Raw genomic sequence first — 21,356 nt, forward strand, 5'->3', positions numbered from 1 at the left:
TAAAAATGGGTCGTGGCTGGGTCTTCCAGCACGACAATGACCCAAAACATACAGCCAAGGCAACAAAGGAGTGGCTCAGGAAGAAGCACATTAGGGTCATGGAGTGGCCTAGCCAGTCACCAGACCTTAATCCCATTGAAAACTTATGGAGGGAGCTGAAGCTGCGAGTTGCCAAGCGACAGCCCAGAACTCTTAATGATTTAGAGATGATCTGCAAAGAGGAGTGGACCAAAATTCCTCCTGACATGTGTGCAAACCTCATCATCAACTACAGAAGACGTCTGACCGCTGTGCTTGCCAACAAGGGTTTTGCCACCAAGTATTAGGTCTTGTTTGCCAGAGGGATTAAATACTTATTTCCCTCTGCAGAATGCAAATAAATTCATATACTTTCCACAATGTGATTTTCCGGATTTAATTTGTGATGTGCTATCTCTCACTGTTACCAATAACCTACCCTTCAATTATGGGCTGCTCATGTCTTTGTCAGTGGGCAAACTTACAAAATCAGCAAGGGATCAAATACTTATTTCCACCACTGTATCTTTCTCAAAGTCTGAGACTTTTCTTCAGGAAAGCATCACATTACACTAATATACTTTCTTTAATATTTTCTGGAATATTAGCGTTACATCTATGTAATACATAAGAGGTCACCTTCCGCTGAATCCGAAGTAAAGCATCAAAATATTTCACCATCTTAACTTTAAAGGTCTTACATTCCTGGATTGTTTTTAAGTTTCCTCTTAGTATTCTGATCAAATCATCATCGATGCAGTGTCCAGGTCCTGAAACATGCTCATTCACAGAGGCATCATCTTGGTTTGTCTCAGAAGCAGTTTCTTCAAATGGATTGGTTTTGCGCATACTATGAAAGTAATGAACCTCGCTCCTAAACCAGGGTATGTGGAGTATAACCTCAGCCTCTCAAATTTACTGTCAATGCTCACTGTAGTACCTGCACCATGCCAAAGAGAGCCTCTCTCTAGAATTCATAAGGTGTAACATGTATAGGCAACTTATACAGGTGTGCTTGGAAATTCTTTTTAATCAAGCTATGGTACCCAAAATGATAACAAATATCTTTCTGCCACATTTTCTTGGTCTCAGACTACAGTTCTTGGCACTTGAGGATCTTTTCTCTCCACACAATTCACACAGTAATTGCCTGGGGTCCTTTTTAAGCTCTGCTGTCTTGTCTATAAGATACTGCAGGTAGTGGCTCCTTGCTATACGTATTCTATGTTAAATGTATTGATGTCTAAGTATGGTACCCATGATAATCTAAATTTACCTGTCTCCTCTTATAAAGGTGTATGTTCAAAGAAATATTTTACAGCTTTAATTTCTTATCAAGCTTCTCAAATGTGGAATTCCCTACCAATCTTGGTGAAACTTCAATCACATTATTAATTTTCACAAATTTCTAAAAACGAACTTATTCAGAAAATATGTGCTTTCTAATTAGTTATTGGTGTTATGCTTTTATTCTGTATTAATTGATCATATTGTGAGCTCCCAGTTCTGTAGACTGGTTTTATCTTAAATTGTAATCTACTCTTAATCTATTTTAAGGTGTTGAGGGGAATATAACATTAACATAAATGCCGTTCTGGTGTTTCTCTCTTTTGCAACTATGTCTGGCATCCATATATCCTTCTTTTCTCAGCTGGGATGGGTATGTCTCAGGTTATTATGACCTCTTCATTCTCCAGAGTTCTCTCAGGGCCAGGTACACAAAACTCTGTGCTAGGAATGCACCATTGACTGGTTTGGCAAGCACAGTACTCAGTGAGAAATGCACAAAGGGGTTCTGTGTGCTTTTCACTGTTCGTCATAGCAGACAACAGGAATCATGTGCAAATATATTACAAGCTGATTACTATTCAAATGTGCATTCTGAGCGATGCACAGAATGCTGCCTCTAACTTTTATGAGGAAATTTTAATGGGAGGTCAGGAGCTGTGTCATGACAGTGGCTTCTCGGCGAAGAAGTCTGCTGTGAGTATTTCTACTGGTATTTTGAAAGGCAGAGAATTGTGACCTTCATAAACTTATCTAACACAAATGATTTCTTTTTAAAATGAAGAGAGCACACATTCACTGATGTTGATAACCCATTCTTGAAAATGAAAAAGTGAAAGTAACTGGTAGAGCAAAAGCCAAAGCCAGGCAACCACGATAAATATTCTCTCCTAAAGTTGTCTTGGAACAAAAAACACGTAGTTTTGGGAAAAAAAAAAAGCTACACACAGCTTTCATGCATACATTATTGTTTGTATGCATGTATGAAAGCTGCGTGTAGCAGTGAAACGCACATGCTGCTGTCCTACGATTGACTGTCTTACGTATGTAAACCTCTCTCCACCAGACAGCGGTCATAAAAAAAACCTACAAAATAACCAACACATAATCAAGCTTGCAGATCAAGGAGGTTCCGTAGTGATAAAGGCAGCTCCTTGTGATCTTCGGCAAATCGCTTAACCCTCCATTGCCTCAAGCACAAACTTAGATTGTGAGCCCTCCAGGGACAGAGAACTACCCAGTGTATCTGAATGTAATTCACCTTGAGCTACCACTGAAAAAGGTGTGGGCAAAATCCAAATAAATAAAGTACATAGAAGGGCATAGACAGCTCTTAAACAGTACAGGAGGGTGGGAGGCTGATAAGCAGAGATCGAGAGAGGAACCTTGGGGCAGAGTCTGAGGATCTTAAAACAACAAAACAATGTGACAATGGGGTGGCCATAAACAGAAAGTTACTAGGCTGCATAGAGAGGCATATCCAGTAGTAGAAAGGAGGTATTAATGTCCCTATGCAACTCATTGCTGAGGATCCATTTAGAGTACTGTGTTCAGTTTTGGAGCCTGTTATCTCGCTAAGGCTTTAAGCGAATCAGAGGAAGGTGTCAAAAATATGGGGCTTGTTCCAAAAGACGTATAAGAGACTTGAAGACCTAAATATGTATACCCTAGAGGAAAGGAAGGATGGAAGGAAGCGAGGGGAGATATAATACAGAGGTTTAAACACTTAAAATGTATTAATATGCAAAACTAATCTTTTTTTTTGGGCGGGGGGGGGGGGGGGGGAGTGGTAGAACTAGGTCATCATGAGTCGAGATTGCAGGGTGGTACACACTGCAGTAACATCAGGAAATACTTTTTCACAGAAAGGGTGGTGGATGCCTGGTATATCCTTCCAGGAGAGGTTGTGAAGACAAAAATGGTGACAGAAAAATGCATGCGATAAACAGAGGATTCCTATACAGAAAAAGAACAGAATCCAAGTAAAACAAAACAAATGGTAGCTGAAGTGAGCTTTGAAACCAGCTCCAGAGGAGACCAAAGCTGAGTAGACTTCTATGGTCCAAGTCCCATAAATGGCAATGACATATCAGGAACTTAAACTCACTCTAATTGCTCCAAATCAACAGGATATAGATGAGACAATGAACTACTATATTAGCATTTAATAATATATAGCCTCATACGTCCAGGGTACCTTTATATAAATTAGGACACCACTGACTGACATTCATCATTGGCTACCACCACCTACCTTGCACTGCAGAGAAAAACTCTCCTACTTACATCTAATCATGAGAGAAAAATCTGCAGTGCTTAGGCATATGGGAAAATCAATTTAATAAATCTCAAGTTCAAATACTCATCAAATCCTAAATATGACCCAAAAAAACTATATCAAGGGTCTAAAAAAGAAGAAAAAATGTAATCAATAATGAAATATACGAATACAACAGCCAGGTTAAACAGTTCTATGTGTACACTTAGCTTTGCCTCATTCCAAAAAGCTCAATCGCTGTTTGATTCTCTTTTAATGTCCATGGCTGTGACTCTTTAAAGTCCATGTTTTACTCCCACTCTTTCTTATTCCTCGACAGGATTAGGACTCCCACTGTTTCGTTCTCTTCATCAGGAGAAACAATAAGAAAGCATCATACATTTCTCTTCATTTCTTCTTTTTTAGACCCTTGATATAGTTTTTTTGGGTCATATTTAGGATTTGATGAGTATTTGAACTTGAGATTTATTAAATTGATTTTCCCATATGCCTAAGCACTGCAGATTTTTCTCTCATGATTAGATGTAAGTAGGAGAGTTTTTCTCTGCAGTGCAAGGTAGGTGGTGGTAGCCGATGATGAATGTCAGTCAGTGGTGTCCTAATTTATATAAAGGTACCCTGGACGTATGAGGCTATATATTATTAAATGCTAATATAGTAGTTCATTGTCTCATCTATATCCTGTTGATTTGGAGCAATTAGAGTGAGTTTAAGTTTCTGATATTGTATTGCTCTATGCAGTTTTGAATTTGTTTAATGACATATCAGGACCTAGGATGGAGTGGGCTTCAACAGCAACTCCTTTAGTTGGGAAGTAGGACCAGTGTCAAGCAGACTTCTATGGTCTGTGCCCTAAAACTGGAAGGAAGAGACAAGAGACTAAATATGCCAGTGCTTAATCATAAAGAAGTGGAACCTGCACAGAGTGATAGACACAACTCTGGCCAGACTGGATGGACTGTGCAGGTCTTTATCTGCCAGCATTTACTATATTACTATACCAGTGGGTGTCAATTTTTTTTCGGTTTGCAGCACCCTTAGTGTTCATGCAAATTTTCACAGCATTCCTCCTCCCCCCTCCCAGTGTTCATGGGGGGATGCCTTTAATTCCCTATTCATAAAAAGAGCTGCATTATACTCACTGCTGTCTACTGTCGACTTGTTTCAGCTGCTGCTGCGGCCCAGTGCCAGTAGCACATTGCCTCTGCTGTGCTCCCTTGGTCTGTGTCTTCTGCTCCTGTGTGCTAGGACCCAGGTTATCGCGTATTAATGCATTAACTCTGCTCTGCCACCAGCCACAGATCGGACCCTTCTTCCTGCTACAGAAAGTAGGACCTTGACCAGTGATAGGAAGAAGGGCCCGACCTGTGACCAGCAGCAGAGTACAGTTAACGCATTAGCATTCAATAACCCAGGTCCTGGCACAGAGGAGCAGGAGACCAGTCATTGTGCACTTATTATACATCTCCCTCCGCAGCACCCGTGAGTTTGCAGCAGTGCACCAGGGTGGCGCAGTGCACAGTTTGGGAAATGCTGTACTATACTACAGAATATTGACTAAGGAACCCATATAGATTTTTTAAAAAACACTGAAAAATCTTACCAAATGCATCAACAAAACACAACTTAAAAAAAAAACCAAAACAAACAAACCCACTCATACCAAACCATTCTTTTGTGAGAATGTTTTATAGTGGGGGTTCTTAAACTTGTTCGATTCCCACACCCCTTTAACTGATCAATGGAACCCCTGCACCCCCATCCTAAACCACATGTGTACTAGTGACTACTAACAGCTACGTATGTTGTAGTTAGCCACTAAAAGTGTTAATGCTAGCATATCACTAAAATCAGAGGTACACAGTTACACTATCAAATAAGTCACACTTAAAGATACAATGGTACATAAATTGTTCATAAAGTTGTTGAATAAAATGACTATTTACAAATGACACGAATTAGGAAACATTTCGTTCATAAGCATTGCAACAGCAATTCTGTAATTTCAGTCATTAGGTCACAGCCTTTGTCACAAAGACATGACAGAAGTGTTCAAAAAAAGCTTTAAAAATTTGTTAAAAGGTTTTGTCTATTTATACTCAATCAACGCTCAAAAATGTGGTTCAGTTTAAAACAGCACACCATGCATATTGTGTCATGCATTCAGTCAGTTTCAGTTCTTTGTTTCCTGGCCACAAGCACTGAAAATCCACATTCACAGAGGTAGCAGTAGCTGTAGCAAATGGAATGAGTACAGTCACGATGGCCCTCTTTCCAAACCATGGGTATGCTATGGCTGATGTACATCAGAATTCCGCAAGACACTTTGTATCAAACTCACTTTGCAACAACTGCTTAATTCTTAAGTCAATCAAATCAACCTTTGCCATATGGATTATGAATCCATGGATCAATTTTTGTGCCTTCCAAACTGAAAGTGACAAAGGAAGTTTCAAGAGTTTCCAGATGGCTGCAGATATCTTTCTTCAGAGAAGACAGCAATACAACAGTCAGTTTTCTTCACTTGGAGGAGTAGCCTAATGGTTAGTGCAGAAGGCTGTGAACCCGGGGAGCCAGGTTTAAATTCCCACTGCAGCTCCTTGTCACCCTAGAAAAGTCACTTAACACCATTGCCCCAGGTACAAATTTAGACTGTGAGCCCACTAAGGACAGAGAAAGAACCTGCTTATAAATAAACTGTTTTGGTTGTACTACAGAAAGGCGGTATATCAAATTCATACAAACTTGTGTGCAGAAGCACTCTCTCTAGACCTGGGAAATCGACATAATTGTCTTACTCTACTCTTCTTCCAAAACGGGGAACAGTACCATAAACCCCTGTAGTGTTTCTGCCGCATTAATGATGGTAATATCTGATCTTTGAAGTGACAGGTTTACATGATTCATGTGACTAAATATATCTGCCAAGAATACCAGGGAAATAATGAAGTCCTAGCATTCAAACTTTCAGAAAGATGATTGCTGTGCTCTCGTAAGAAATGTGAAATTTCAGCATGGAGTTCAAACCAAATGTTTCATGACTTGGCCTCAGGGAAGTAAACAAATATCAATATGATACAGAATTTTGTGTTTTGCTCCCATTTCCTCACGTTGCTGTTTGAACAAGTGGTGATTCAAGGCTCCGCCTCTGATAACGTTTACCACTTCAACTGCAGCTGACAAAACAGCCTTGAGGGAATCTTTAAGTGTCTTGGAGGCCAGTGCAAGGTGATAAAGGAAACAGTGAGTTAAAGTGGGTCTGTGGAGCCTTTTACTTTACTAGGGCAGCGAAATCTGACTTGTTACCAAGCATGGCAGGTGCACCCTATAAGTTTCTGCCCAGGGCTGGCTTAACCATTGGAGTAGGTGAGGCTCTGGCAATTCAGGGTGCCAAAATACCCAGTCTCTGTCCTCACCTGGTTTACAGGTTAAGTCTTTTTTTTCCCCCCTCCCTGGTCCAGTCTCACCCCTTCTCTTCCCCTACCTGCAGGCCCAGCACTGCTCTCTCTGTTCCCTACAGTCCTGCAAAGTTTATGCTGGTCACAGGCAGTGGCAGCAGCATGACAAGGCTGCCTCTGGTCAGTCTTTGGGTTTTCCCTCTGCTGCAATTTCTTGTGGGTAGGACGAAGCAGAGGGAAGACCCAGGAGCTGGCCAAAGGCAGCCTGTCATGCTGCCGTCACCTGTGACTGATAACTTTACAGGACAGCAGAGGAGTGAGAAGCTGAGGGAGTAGTGCTGGACCAACAGGGAGAGGCGTCAAAGCACGTTGGCCCAGGGTGTCACTATTCCTTGAGCCAGCCTGGAGAAAAGACTTAACCTTTTCAAAAGACACCTGCATTCTTTGTGGTCACTGGAAGAGGATTGCAAAACAGAAATTCTTTGATGGAACCTCCATGGACATACCAGACAAATAAGAATATTGAGCAGTGTCTGAACTTTAATCTAGCTGCATGCTAAATGGGTATGGGCTGGCTTCTAACTCTTCGACTACTTGCTTGAAAATATTTGCAGACATATCAGCAATGCGGGAATAAATGAAAAAGGTCGTTCTTCAATTTTCTTTTGCTGTTCTTTGCCACAAACAAGCTCAACTATTTCAAGTAAACACGGCTTGAATAAAGTCTCTCCAATTGTGTGTGGCTTTTTGTTCCTTTCAATCAAATATGCAAGCTTCTATGGTGCTTCTAAGCAAGGCTTCTGTGTCAGAACAAATCCAAGTTCTGGTAAAGTTCCTGCTCCCTTGAAACAAGCTTCCTTATGCCTAAAGACTTCTACATTATCCAAGGTGGGTGAACAGAGGTTAAGATGTCCTTTCAGATTAGAGGGTTTCATATTTTCTTCACAGAAAATTTTCCACATAAGCAGCACTGTGCTTCTGTGTATTATCACATTCTGTGGCATACGTAAATCCAAATGAAACGTATAACTTGTCATAGTGTCTTTTTGACATTCTTTCAATATTGAAAACAAGAGTATTACAAAACAGACTAAATTAGAACAATGAGAACTGGATTAAGGCATAGATGTACCTAGGACCCAAAAGTTTAGGGGGCCCTGTCAATGGGTTCAGGTCTGGATTTTTTTCAGGCCTCCACAGATTTATGAAGCAACTGTATAGAAGCCAGAACGATGGCTGGAAGTGTTTGGAAATTTTTCACAGTTTTAGCCCTTAACAGCTCTCCAAATCTACCCCCTTGCCTAAAACAAAAGATACAAACTAAAAAATTACCAAACAACATTTTTACAAAGAAGGTATTACATGTTTATTCATTCTGCTGCACAGGATGGTCTGGTTTCCACTTTTTATTAAGCTAAGACTTTTTAACTAAGTGCTTTTACTCTCCATTACAGTGGTTTATCGATAGGTAATACTCTGAAACTACACCTGCAAGCCCCTGACGCAAAACCCTGAGAGGGCGAAACATGTCGGGCTTTTAACTATTTATTTATTGTTTTATGTGGTGAACAAATTGGACTTCTGGAATTCTTTTTCTGTGATCTGCTGTGCTATTTTCCGTGAAAACTGCAGGGGACATGAGAGTCACTGCACCCAACAGTCATAGCTGCCGAGAGGGGGGGCAGTGGGGACAAAATTCCCTGGGTCTGGGCCTCCAAGGGGGTGCCCGGCGCCACAGTCCCACCTGCCCCCCGTCGTCGACTGTCACCGGGCCGGGCCCCCTGCATTGAAATCACAGCACCCCTCACCTCTGTGTGAAAGCGCTGCAGGCAGCAGGGCAGCAGATCGCCTCCCTTTGGGCCTCCTTCCCTCCCTGTGTCCCGCCTTCGTCTGACATAACTTCTGCGAGGGTGGGACAAAAGGAGGGCCAAAGGGAGGTGACCTGCTGCCCCGCTGCCTGCAGCGCTTTCACACGGAGGTGAGAGGCGCTATGATTTCAATGCAGGGGGCCCGGCCCGGTGGTGGACAGAGGGGGGCGGAGGATGGAGGGGGGAGCAGTGGTGGCGACCTCGGGGGGTGGAGGGGGGAGCGGCGACCTCAGAGGGTGAAGGGGGGGAGCGGCGGCGGCGACCTCAGAGGGTGAAGGGGGGGAGCGGCGGCGGCGGCGACCTCAGAGCCTGGATGGGGGAGCGGTGGTGGCGACCTCAGAGGGTGCAGCGGCAACCTCAGAGGGTGGAGGGGGGAACGGCGGCGACCTCAGAGGGTAGAGGAGGGAGCAGTGGTGGCGATCTCGGAGGGGGGAGCGGCGGCAGCGGCGACCTCGGAGGGTGGAGGGGGGAGCGGCGGGGCCCCAGGGGCGGCCTTGGCCCGGCCCAGTCTCTCAGCAGCCCTGCCAACAATTACTGCACATCCTTTGCACTAGCCATATTTTAACAGCAAAAACTAACGCATGGTAAGTGCAAAAACTTACTGTAGCTAAAAAGCGCAAAATTTAGGTGGACTACTGAAATTATATGAAAGCAAAGATTTAGGAAAAAAAACAACTGATGAAGGGTAAGCTTACTTATGAATGATAGGAAAGCTTTTATAATTAAATGTGATTAGAATACAGATAAACCAAACCCTTGGTCTTAGAAGAAAGCGTAACATAAATAAACTAGACACATGCTGCTGGGTATAAAGGGATACAAAAAGTACCAAATACTATAGAAACAATTTTTACCACTGATCTGTACTACACAATTGCTTTTTTTTCCTACCTGTAAAAGCATACAGTATTCCATTGAACAGTTGTTTTAGTGTATCACCCATTTCTTTTTTATTTACTAGACTACAGTACACAAATATCTTTTAAACTTAACAGATGTACTTGCTTTTACCTTAATGTAGAACAGTGTATAACAATCAATAAACCAAAATTCACCTCAAGGTTTATATAATACCCATGACAGAGCAAAGAAAAATTAAGTGATTTATAAACATGATATAGATATGTGCCAATCAAATATCTAAGATGGATACAATTTCAGATGCCAGCAGATTTTTCAAGATCACAGGATGGGTAAATTCACAAAAGGAAAATCACTGTACAATGAAATGAACCAAAGATTCACATCTCACAGCAGACACTGCCTACAAAACAGAGGGCATGTAGCCCAAGAATCATAGCACCAGTTCTGCTTCTCCAATCTGCCATTTGTTTTAGCTGCAAGAGTAACATGTTCACAGGCAGGCATCTATCATACCATATTATGACTTTAGATACAAATTCTAGGTTGGCTTTAAGAGCACCTGTGAAGCCTGTGCTACATGGAGGCTATATCAGCTGGATAAAATACTGTTTTAAATTATGGGAATAGGCTTTCTGATTGAAGGGAGGGGGGGAATGGCATCTTTATGTCAGTGTGGCTGGCTCCTTTAAAATGTGGCCCAGGAGCATCAGACTGCGGCTTTGCAACAAAACACTCCTGGGACACAAAGTAACCCCAGCTTTTTGCGGGTGTTATTTTACCGGCTAAAAAGAACTTGTGTGCGTTCACTACAAGCCGTTTTATAGTATTTATATAGTAATAAGCTGCTGTTAATGCATTTTCATGATTTGCATCTCATTATTATGTAAGTACATAAGTATTGCCATACTGGGACAGACTAAAGGTCCATCAAGCCCAGCATCCTGTTTCCAACAGTGGCCAATCCAGGTCAAAAATACCTGGCAAGATCCCAAAAAAGTACAAAACATTTTATACTGCTTATCCCAGAAATAGTGGATTGTCTCCAAGTCCAATTTAATAATGGTCTATGAAATTTTCCTTTAGGAAACCATCCAAACCTTTTTAAACTCTGCTAAGCTAACCGCCTTTACCACATTCTCCAGCAACAAATTCCAGAATTTAATTACACGTTGAGTGAAGAAAAAGTTTCTCAGATTCGTTTTAAATTTACTACTTTGTAGCTTCATCGCATGCCCCCTAGTCCTAATATTTTTGGAAAGCATAAACAAACCCTTCACATCTATCCGTTCAACTCCACTCATTATTTTATAGACCTCTATCATATCTCCCCTCAGCTGCCTTTTCTCCAAGCTAAAGAGCCCTAGCCGCTTTAGCCTTTCCTCATAGGGAAGTCGTCCCATCCCCTTTATCATTTTTGTCGCCCTTCTCTGGACCATTTGGGCACTGAAAAGTATTACAGCCCTTTAACCCATCTGAGTTCTATAACATTCTTCCATGTTCTCAATTGGGTTTCAGAAGTCAATTTAGCACTGAAACCTTGCTAACTTCATTGAATTCTGAAGCAAGGCAGGAGATAAGTTTGGGTCGTAGAATTCTCATTATGCAGTTCAATATGTTGGCAGCATTTGATCATGCGGATTATAAGATCTTGTTAAACTTGTTGAGTTATTATGGTATAGGTGTTACTGTGTGGAAATGGCTTAGAGGCTTCCTAAACAGTAGATCTTATATCAGAAAGGCCAAGAATTTTTCTTTCATGGGTGACAATGTGGAGTAACACAAGGTTTGCCCCTCTCACCTATACTATTTAATCTATTAATATCACAATTAGCAAGGTAATGAATGTTGTCAGGTTTTCAAACTTATATTTATGCTGACGAGGTGACTATTATTATTCCATCTGCCAATACTATTTCTGACATTTTACAGCAAATCAAGAGGGGTATCGACATTCTTATAAATTTGGCAGCAGCTTTCAAATTGAAATTGAATTTTTAGTTTTAGGAAATGCTTCCAAACTCTTCTTGGAAACAACATTAACGATAAAAGGTTCAGTATTTAAAATAGAAAACCAATTAATATTCTTGGTATTATATTTGATGAACTTCTTACATTTGAGCCTCACATCAAATCACTGATAACCAAAGTCTTTTATACTATGAGGAAATTGAGAAGGATCAGATCAAGTTTTACCTTTACAGCATTTAGATTAGTAGCTCACTCATTTTATCTCACATAGATTATCACAATGAGGCATATTTTCAAAGCACTTTGGGAGGCTAAGTTCCATATGTTTCTATGGAACTTTGGGAGGCTAAGAGGCATATTTTCAAAGCACTTTGGGAGGCTAAGTTCCATAGGTTTCTATGGAACTTTGGGAGGCTAAGTGCTTTGAAAATATGCCTCTAAGTGCTTTGAAAATAAGCCTCAATGTTATATACACAGGTTTGAATGAGGGACTAATCAAAAAGATTCAGACGCTGCAGAATACAGCTGTGCACCTGGTTTATCTACGTATGAACTAGTTTCCCCATTATAGTCGGATCTTCATTGGCTCCCAATCAAGGCTCGAATCATCTATAAGTTATGCACTAAGACGTTTCTCATTCTTCATGGTTTTTTACCTTTATATTTCAGTTAATTCATTTAACACATAAGAATTCAACTCTAAATGGTAGACTGTCGTTACTTTTACAATACCCAAATCCAAAGCAAGTGATTTACAAAACCATATTTAATGGTATGCTTTCCTATCAATCTACTTGCTGGTGAAATTCAATTCTTCCAAGAACTCGGAAGATAACTTATTACACTTTTTTAGAAAGACTCATCTCATTGAATCTTTCTATAATCTGTCTTAAATGTATTTTTTGTTAACATTTTTGAATCTCTGTATTAGCATCATTATTGTAAATTTCCCGAAATCTACCCAGTTTTACTTTGAAGTTTTTTAAACCACATAGAACTCATATAGGACTTTGCAGGGCAGGAGTACATGTTGTATTATATTGTAACAAAGTCCCACCGAAATAGGTTTTCCCATGTTTCTCAACAACTAGTTGCTAGTACACCTAGCAACTAGTAGTCAATTACACAGCTATGTTACTAGTTGTCATCAAACATAGCAACCGTTAAAAAGGCAAGTTTAACCATTATCTTTTACAGTAGAGAAAAAAAAAGACGAAATACAAATCTGTGGAAGTAGTAAGGGTATGCTTATATATGTGTGTATTTGTTTTTGCCTGCGAGTGTCTATGACCAACAAAACGGGAAAGTGTGTGTGTGGGGGGGAGGGGTTTGAGATGGTTTCAAAGGAACAATTCCCTAATAGCTATGTGTCAGTATATAAATTCTTACAGGATGCAGAAGCTGTATTACTTCTCCCAAATAAAAGTATTTTGGGCTATTTTTTGGCAGCCTATTTCTCTTGATCTCCCACTCTGAACTGGCTCATTTTTGAACTCTGTCTTTTCACCAGTTTTTCCCTCCCATCAAATATGGCCCTTGTCCATTAAAGTTCATGGAGTTATTTTGCCCCAGAGAGAGAGAGACATTCTTATACCCTTATGCATATCTTCTTTCCAACATTCTGTTGAGTTGGAAAGAATAAAAAGGGAACTTGTGTTAATGGAAACTGTGTGATGTTGAAATTATTCGACATTCAAAAAAATCTACCACCTTTAGCCTGCACACCACTATAATGAAGGTACCCATACCATCCCTTGCTATAAAGTATTTATTTTTATTTCCAGGGCAGAAATGCTACAGCATATCAATGTTAGAATATTAAGAGTAGCAATACTGAATGCTCATGGGTCATTCATTTGACATAAAGCCTTTCTGTGGTACAACCAAAGTGGTTTACACATTATAAACAGGTAAGGTTAAGAGAACTGCAATGCTATAGGGAAAGCGACAACCACCACTTCTATGATTTTGGAGAAAGGATTGGGAGAAAATTAAAGTTTCTGTGTGTGGAAAAACAACCTCCTTTTCTCTACTCCACCCTCCCCTGCCTCCACAGTATTGATACCTGTGGCAATAAACACTTACTTGCTACATTTGAGGAGAGGGACAGGCCCGTCTCTGTGTGGTATGGATGAACTGCAATTTGAGTCACAGACGGGACCGGCACCCCGGGAAAAGATACAGCAGTGGCAGCCAGGGACGGTGTTGTTACAGAGTAGGGATACTGGGCTCCGATGAATGCTGGATGGACACCCTGTGAATGGACATAAAATAGCTTAACTATATAAAGTGTAAAGCACACATTCCTTCTTACAAGCACTTGGAGGCTTAGGAATCTGAGGAGGAAAACAAGTACAAATACTGAAATGTGTACCAATGCTCTTTTAGAGTTTTTGTACATCAATTCTCTCTCTCATTTTTTACTTTACTTTTTTTTTTTTTTTTAACTGGGCAGTTTCATCCTGCTTAATTGAAGCCAGCTTTCATTTCCACTTATCTGTTGATTTTTCTGTTACATCACCTATCAAATTACTATCATCCATTCATTTTAAGCAATGGCAAGAACTCCCTCCAGAACTCAGCAATCATGAGCCCTAAATCTAGCTACTTAGTGTCACTATTTGCTCACATTCAAAAATCTATGATCTTTACTCATCAAAAAACTTCATCCATGGCTGATTTGGTCAATTTTCTAATAGTTCCTTGCAGTCATTTTGCAGGATCCAACTTAATCTTTTTAGACATTGTTGCATCTTCTAATTGTCTGTCTGCTTCTGCCAGACAAGCATCCTTGTCTGTATGACAATTGCTCCACCTTTGTCTGCCTTTTTGATGACTATATCCTTATCTTCTAATAAATTAGTTAAAGCAAGTCTTTGATTTTTTGACATATTAAAACCTTTTGGTTTCAGATCTTTCCAAACTTCTATTCCTTTTAAGACTTTCAACCTGAAGATATTCAGAATAGGATCCAATGGCTCCGGTGGACACCAGTTGGACCAAGGAGTTGTAATGGAACTATCTACATTGAGCGATTTTCCTTCAAAAATTGTTATGAAAGAATATTTTTTTTCAATCTGGAGATTCTTTATACCTACAGGTGTTGGGAGTTGTCATAGTCTTTGCATAATTCCCTTTTGAAGATAATTTATCAATAGAAATCAAACAAAATAAAACATGGAAAAGAAAATAAGATGATACCTTTTTTATTGGACATAACTTAATACATTTCTTGATTAGCTTTCGAAGGTTGCCCTTCTTCGTCAGATCGGAAATAAGCAAATGTGCTAGCTGACAGTGTATATAAGTGAAAACATTCAAGCATTACTATGACAGTCTGACAGGGTGGGAGGATGGGGGTGGGTAGGAGGTATGCATGGGGACATCAAAGCATATCATTGATATTCTAACAGGATGGGTGTGGATAGGTGAGGGGTGGGGTGATCAACAGAGACATACAGCTTTATGGTTTATAATGGGCTAAGAACCCCAGATCCTTGTTAAGTCCTTTCTGTTGGGTGTTAAAATATTCAATCATTCTGACTTCAAAGGTCTTACGTTCTTGTATGGTTTTAAAGTTACCTTTCAGGATTCTCACTGTGAAGTCACTGGTACAGTGTCCTGGTCCTGTAAAATGTTGACCAACAGGTGTGGGAACCCTACTGGTACCAGCACTGTTCATGTGATGTCTATGTAAATTGAATCTTGTCTTAAGCATCTGGCCTGTTTCTCCAATATAGCATCTTTCGTTACATTTTTTACACTGAATGATATATACCACATTGGAAGATGAGCAAGTGAAAGATCCCTTTATGTTGAATATCTTTCCTTTGTGGATGACTTTGGGATCCTGTGAAATATTTTCTCATAGTTTGCAACTGGATAAATTACAGGGAAGTGTGCCCTTCTGTTCCTTTTCAGTCTGTGATGGAAGTTTACTTCTGATTAGCTTGTGTTTTAAGTTGGGTGGCTGTCGGAAGGACAGTACTGGTGTAAAAAATGTAACGAAGGATGCTATATTGGAGAAACAGGCCAGATGCTTAAGACAAGATTCAATTTACATAGACATCACATGAACAGTGCTGGTACCAGTAGGGTTCCCACACCTGTTGGTCAACATTTTACAGGACCAGGACACTGTACCAGTGACTTCACAGTGAGATTCATGAAAGGTAACTTTAAAACCATACAAGAACGTAAGACCTTTGAAGTCAGAATGATTGAATATTTTAACACCCAACAGAAAGGACTTAACAAGGATCTGGGGTTCTTAGCCCATTATAAACCATAAAGCTGTATGTCTCTGTTGATCACCCCACCCCTCACCTATCCACACCCATCCTGTTAGAATATCAATGATATGCTTTGATGTCCCCATGCATACCTCCTACCCACCCCCATCCTCCCACCCTGTCAGACTGTCATAGTAATGCTTGAATGTTTTCACTTATACACACTGTCAGCTAGCACATTTGCTTATTTCCGATCTGACGAAGAAGGGCAACCTTCGAAAGCTAATCAAGAAATGTATTAAGTTATGTCCAATAAAAAAGGTATCATCTTATTTTCTTTTCCATGTTTTATTTTGTTTGATTTCTATTGATAACCTTAAGAGTGGACTAACACGGCTACCACACTCCTCTACTCAAGATAATTTAAAATGAACCCTAGTACTCTAGTACCCACATAGTTCTCTGCATAGACTCCTGAGAACTGTCTTTCATTGTGCATTTACCAGCCAATTGTCCAGGTAGGGAAACACATGGGACTCCCAAGTCTGTGTACTAACGTTGTAACTACTGCTAGATATTTTGTGTAAATCCTGGGAGCTGACAGGAGGCCAAATAGCAGGACGCGGTACTGGAAGTGATGCATTCCCACTCAAAATCTGAGATACCTCCTGTGGCTTAGAAGTATCGGGATATGCACGTAGGCTTTCTTTAAGTCCAGAGAGCATAGTCAATCTTGTTCCTGAATCATTGGGAGAAGAGTGTCCAGGGAAACCATCCTGAACTTTTCACTGACCAGAAATTTGTTCAGGGCCCCAAGGTCTAGGATGGGACGCATCCCCCCTGTTTTCTTTGGCACATGGAAGTACCAGGAACAGAATCCCTTCCTTTTTCTCCCAGTGGAACAGGCTCAACTGTATGGGCCTTTAGAAGGGCAGAGAGTTCCTCTGTTGAGTACTTCATTGTGAAGAGAGCTGATGAAACATACTCTCGGGGGGCAATTTGGTGGTCTCCTTCGCCAACGTAGGGCGTAACCGAGATGGACTATTTGAGGAACCCATCAGTCAGAGGTTACAAGGTACCATGTTTCTTGGGGAAAAAAAAACACCTCAGTCTCCCTCCTACTGGTAGGTCATCTGGTACAGTTACTTTGACTGTGGCTATGCTCTGCAGGACTCAATCAAAAACTCACCCCCTCTCTTGACTAGGGAGTCAGCTAGGGCTTAGGCACACGCTGTTGACAACAGCGAGTGCGTTGAGGCTGAACGAGGCAAGGAGGAGTGTACTTACGCCTTTGAAAGTAGCAGGAACCCCTCTTCGACTTGCCCAAAAACCTCCTAGAGGAGGACGGCGCAGAAGGTGCCCGTCGGGAGACAGTGTCGATGGTATCATTGTGTTTCTTGATGAGGTCTGCGATCTCTTCCACCTTCTCTCCGAAAAAGATTATCTCCTTGGCAAGTGGTATCTGACAACCTCTGCTGGAGTGCCGGATCCAAGTCAGAGACACACAGCCACGACAGTTTGCATATTGCTATACTCTCAGCAGAGACCCTGGATGCCTGTCCCCAACATTGAGCAAGCTCCTTCAATATAGCCAGAGAGGGGTAATTTGTGTTGTGTTTGTTACTCCCATCATCTTGAAAACTTAGACACTATGAAGCCTTAATGAAGGTGACATAAGACTATGAGGAACCTTTCGCTGGGAGATAAGACTGCGTGTGGTGTTATGCAAGACTGGACAACACATTACACCTGTCCATATCTCAGAAAATTAAAAAAAAAAAAAAAAAAAAAACAAACAAAACATGGTTTGTGTTTAATGTTGCAGTCTCACCCCCTCCCCCCGATCTTATGAACTTCAAATTCCATCAGAACTAGCTTTCCTGGCCGATCCAGTGGCTTCATGGTGGTGCATAGCATCGCCATGCGGGGACGTCCTCGCAGGATGTCCCGTGAAGGGGCAGGGAAACCCGTATTATCGAAACAAGATGGACGTCCATCGTTCGTTTCGATAATACGGTCAGGGACGGCCAAATCGCGAAATTTAGGACGTCCTTAAACTTGGTCATATCTGATTTTCGGCGATAATGGAAACTGAGGATGCCCATCTCAGTAACAACCAAATCCAAGCTCTTTGGTCGTGGGAGGAGCCAGCATTTGTAGTGCACTGGTACCCCTCACATGCCAGGACACCAACCGGGCACCTTAGGGTGCACTGCAGTGGACTTCAGAAATTGCTCCCAGGTGCACAGCTCCCTTACCGTGTGTGCTGAGCCCCCCAAAATCCACAACTGTACATCACTACCATAGCCCTTATGGGTGAAGGGGGGCCCCTAGATGTGGATACAGTGGGTTTCTGGTGGGTTTTGAAGGGCTCACATTTACCACCACAAGTGTAACGGGGGGGGGGGGGGGGGGGGGGATGGGCCTGGGTCCACCTGTCTGAAGGGCACTGCACCCACTAAAACTGCTCCAGGGACCTGCATACTGTTGCGATGGACTCAGGTCCATCGCAGCTGTATACAGGTCCCTGGAGCAGTTTTACTGGGTGCAGTGCGGACCAGTGCACTAAGGTATGACATTTGAGGCTTGCAAAAAATATTTTTAAAGAATTTTTTTAAGGGTGGGAGGGGGTTAGTGACCATTGGGGGAGTAAGGGGAGGTCATCCCTGATTCCCTCCGGTGGTCATCTAGTTAGTACGGGTACCTTTTCGTGGCTTGGTCGTAACAAAAAAAGGACCAAGTAAAGTCATCCAAGTGCTCATCAGGGACGCCCTTCTTTTTTTGATTATGGGTCAAGGAAGCCCATGTGTTAGGCATGCCCAAGTCTCGCCTTTGCTACGCCTCGGACACGCCCCCCTGAAACTTTGGTCATCCCTGCGACGGAAAGCAGGTGGGGACGCCCAAAATCGACTTTCGATTATGCCAATTTGGGCGACCTGGGAGGAGGACACCCATCTTCCGATTTGTGTCGAAAGATGGGCGTCCTTCTCTTTCAAAAATAAGCTCGATAGCGGCCATATTTAGACTATACGATACAGGGTTCTAGGAGCAGCAATTGAATACGGCTCTTGCACACAGAACCACTGCTGCAACAACAAAACTAGGAAAAGAGCGAGGAAGTGTGCACATGTCTGCTAAAATAGGGGAAAATCCACAGGTAGTTTTGAATGAAGGCTTGGAGAAGAGATGGCTGAGGGGGCATATGATAGAGGTGTACAAAACCCTGAGTGGAATAGAACAGGTAAAAGTAAATCGATTGTTTACTCTTTCAAAAAGTACAAAGACTAGGGGACACTCCATGAAGTTGCATATTAATACTTTCAAAAAGAACAGAAGAAAATATATTTTCACTTAATGAATAGTTAAGCAGTGGAAATCATTCTCAGAGAATGTTTGTAAAAGCAGTTAGCATACCTGGGTTTAAAGGTTTGGACAAGTTCCTGAAAAAAAAGTCCATAGTCTGCTATTAAGCCAGACATGGGAGAAGCCACTACTTATTTCTGGGATCAGTAATATGGAATCTACTCTCTGGAATTCTGTCAGATACATGCAGTGCATTTTTCATAGCAAAAAAGGTGCCAGTACTCAAATGCCAGGCCACCCTTCAGGGGTGGGATGATCACTGTGGGATCCATTCCTCAATAGCAAGGCCCTCTGCAACCAGTCACAGAATTTGTGACAAGGCAGAATTGGTATGTAGAGCCTGAGTTCTTTCATTAAAACTTGGGGACCATGGGTCAATTTTAGCAGACAATGGAAAAGGTGCTGGTACTCAGTACCTCCTCAAAAAAGCCCTGGGTACATGTGACCTGGTTTGGCCACTGTTGTAAGCAGGATGGATAGACCAGTCTGACCCTGCATGGCTAGTCTTATTTTCTAAGGCTCATAGTGCCAGACTGCAGCCCTAGATCTAATTAAGCTGGGAGAAAAAGGAAGAGGAATTAGAGAGCCAAAAAAATGTATTGGTTTCCTTTGAGCTACAGTGTCACGAGTTTTCGTTTGAAACCACTTGGATTATTTCCCTTGTTTTTCTCTCTTTTTTCCAACTCAGCTAAGCCTTTGCAGTGACAGTTCGTGGCCAGTGCTCACAATCTGTAGCACCCCTCCAGAACCTGACTAATGCAGATCCTGCATCCAACTGAGATTGACAATGAACCAAACTACATTTTAAAGAATAAAAAGAGCCACAAAGAAGTCCAAAAAACAGAGGAGGAGTGGCCTAGTGGTTAGAGCACCGGTCTTGCAATCCAGAGGTGGTCGGTTCAAATCCCACTGCTGCTCCTTGTGATCTTGGGCAAGTCACTTAACCCTCCATTGCCTCAGGTACAAACTTAGATTGTGAGCCCTCCTGGGACAGAGACATATCCAGTGTACCTGAATGTAACTCACCTTGAGTTACTACTGAAAAAGGTGTGAGCAAAATCTAAATAATTAATAATAATAATACTTTGGAAGGCAGTCTTTTCAATGGAAAAAGCTCACAAGGCACAGTTAAATGGAGAGCAAACTGCAGACTATTTTAGATTTAAATGCCTATGTAATAATTTTCTGTATTGGCTTAGCAGGTTCCTACTGAACAATTCTACCTATATACATATATAGGAGCTGGCCTCAAAACCTAGAGAGAAACTTGCAGGCTAGACATGATGGCTCCCTGATGAAAGCAATATAGGAAGCACTTCAGCGCCTAGAAGCCAGATCTCTACAAGACCAGAAGCCAGAACTCTATGAGAAGAAACCCAACACATAGGAAACTTACCTGGGGGTATGCTGTTCCTGGAACTGGAAACACAGCTGGGCGCGGCACATGCTGAATGGGGTGTCCAATAAACTGGGGAGTACAAACGGAAGGGATATGGGTCTGAAGGGTAGTGTACGGGTGCAGTCCCTGTGTATGAGCGTGTGCCATTGCTGTATGTTGCTGGTATATAGTTGACCCCACAGAAATAACTGGAACCACTGTTGCTGCTGCAGTCACCGCTGCAGCTACAGTCACCGCAGCTGTCTCTGAGTTTACTCTATTGTCTGACTGTCCGCGGAGAACTTCAGACACAGAACGGATTCCAGTGGTGCTGCAGCCAGTGGCTCCTTCTCTCTGGGCTGGAGTCCCGCCAACTGTCTGTTCATATAGCCAGTACCACTGATGGGCAACTTCAAACAGGACTTCTGGGTATACACCACCTCCCTTTGCAGCTTCCTCCACTGCCATGCAGGCCTTCTCCAGCATCAGGTTATCCTATGAAAAGGAATAAAAGAAGAGAAGAGATGTATCACATTAGTGAATGAATTACTGGCTTCAAAGTTAGCATTTTCAAGACTTATACTCTCTCAATTTTTCCCTTGACTGACAAATTTAAAGATGCCTTAAACCACTTGCTAGTTAACACCAGCAGATCTTGACTAATTCTACATTGTCTCCTGATTACCAAACCCATCTAACAGA

At 41.8% G+C, this 21,356-nt stretch overlaps 1 protein-coding gene across 2 annotated transcripts in view; it reads right to left on the bottom strand.

Annotated features, from left to right (window-relative positions):
* ZSWIM8 (zinc finger SWIM-type containing 8) overlaps window positions 1-21,356 on the bottom strand; it is a 279,619-nt gene that overhangs the window by 39,852 nt on the left and 218,411 nt on the right. For both annotated transcript variants that reach the window (XM_030203397.1, XM_030203396.1), the window contains exons 21-22: window positions 20,673-21,149; window positions 13,767-13,935 (exon numbers count right to left, since the gene is read on the bottom strand). In XM_030203397.1, coding sequence (XP_030059257.1) covers window positions 13,767-13,935; window positions 20,673-21,149 — 646 coding nt within the window. The remainder of the gene's footprint in view (window positions 1-13,766; window positions 13,936-20,672; window positions 21,150-21,356) is intronic.

This window comes from Microcaecilia unicolor, chromosome 5, assembly GCF_901765095.1.
Source record: "Microcaecilia unicolor chromosome 5, aMicUni1.1, whole genome shotgun sequence".
NCBI lineage: Eukaryota > Metazoa > Chordata > Amphibia > Gymnophiona > Siphonopidae > Microcaecilia > Microcaecilia unicolor.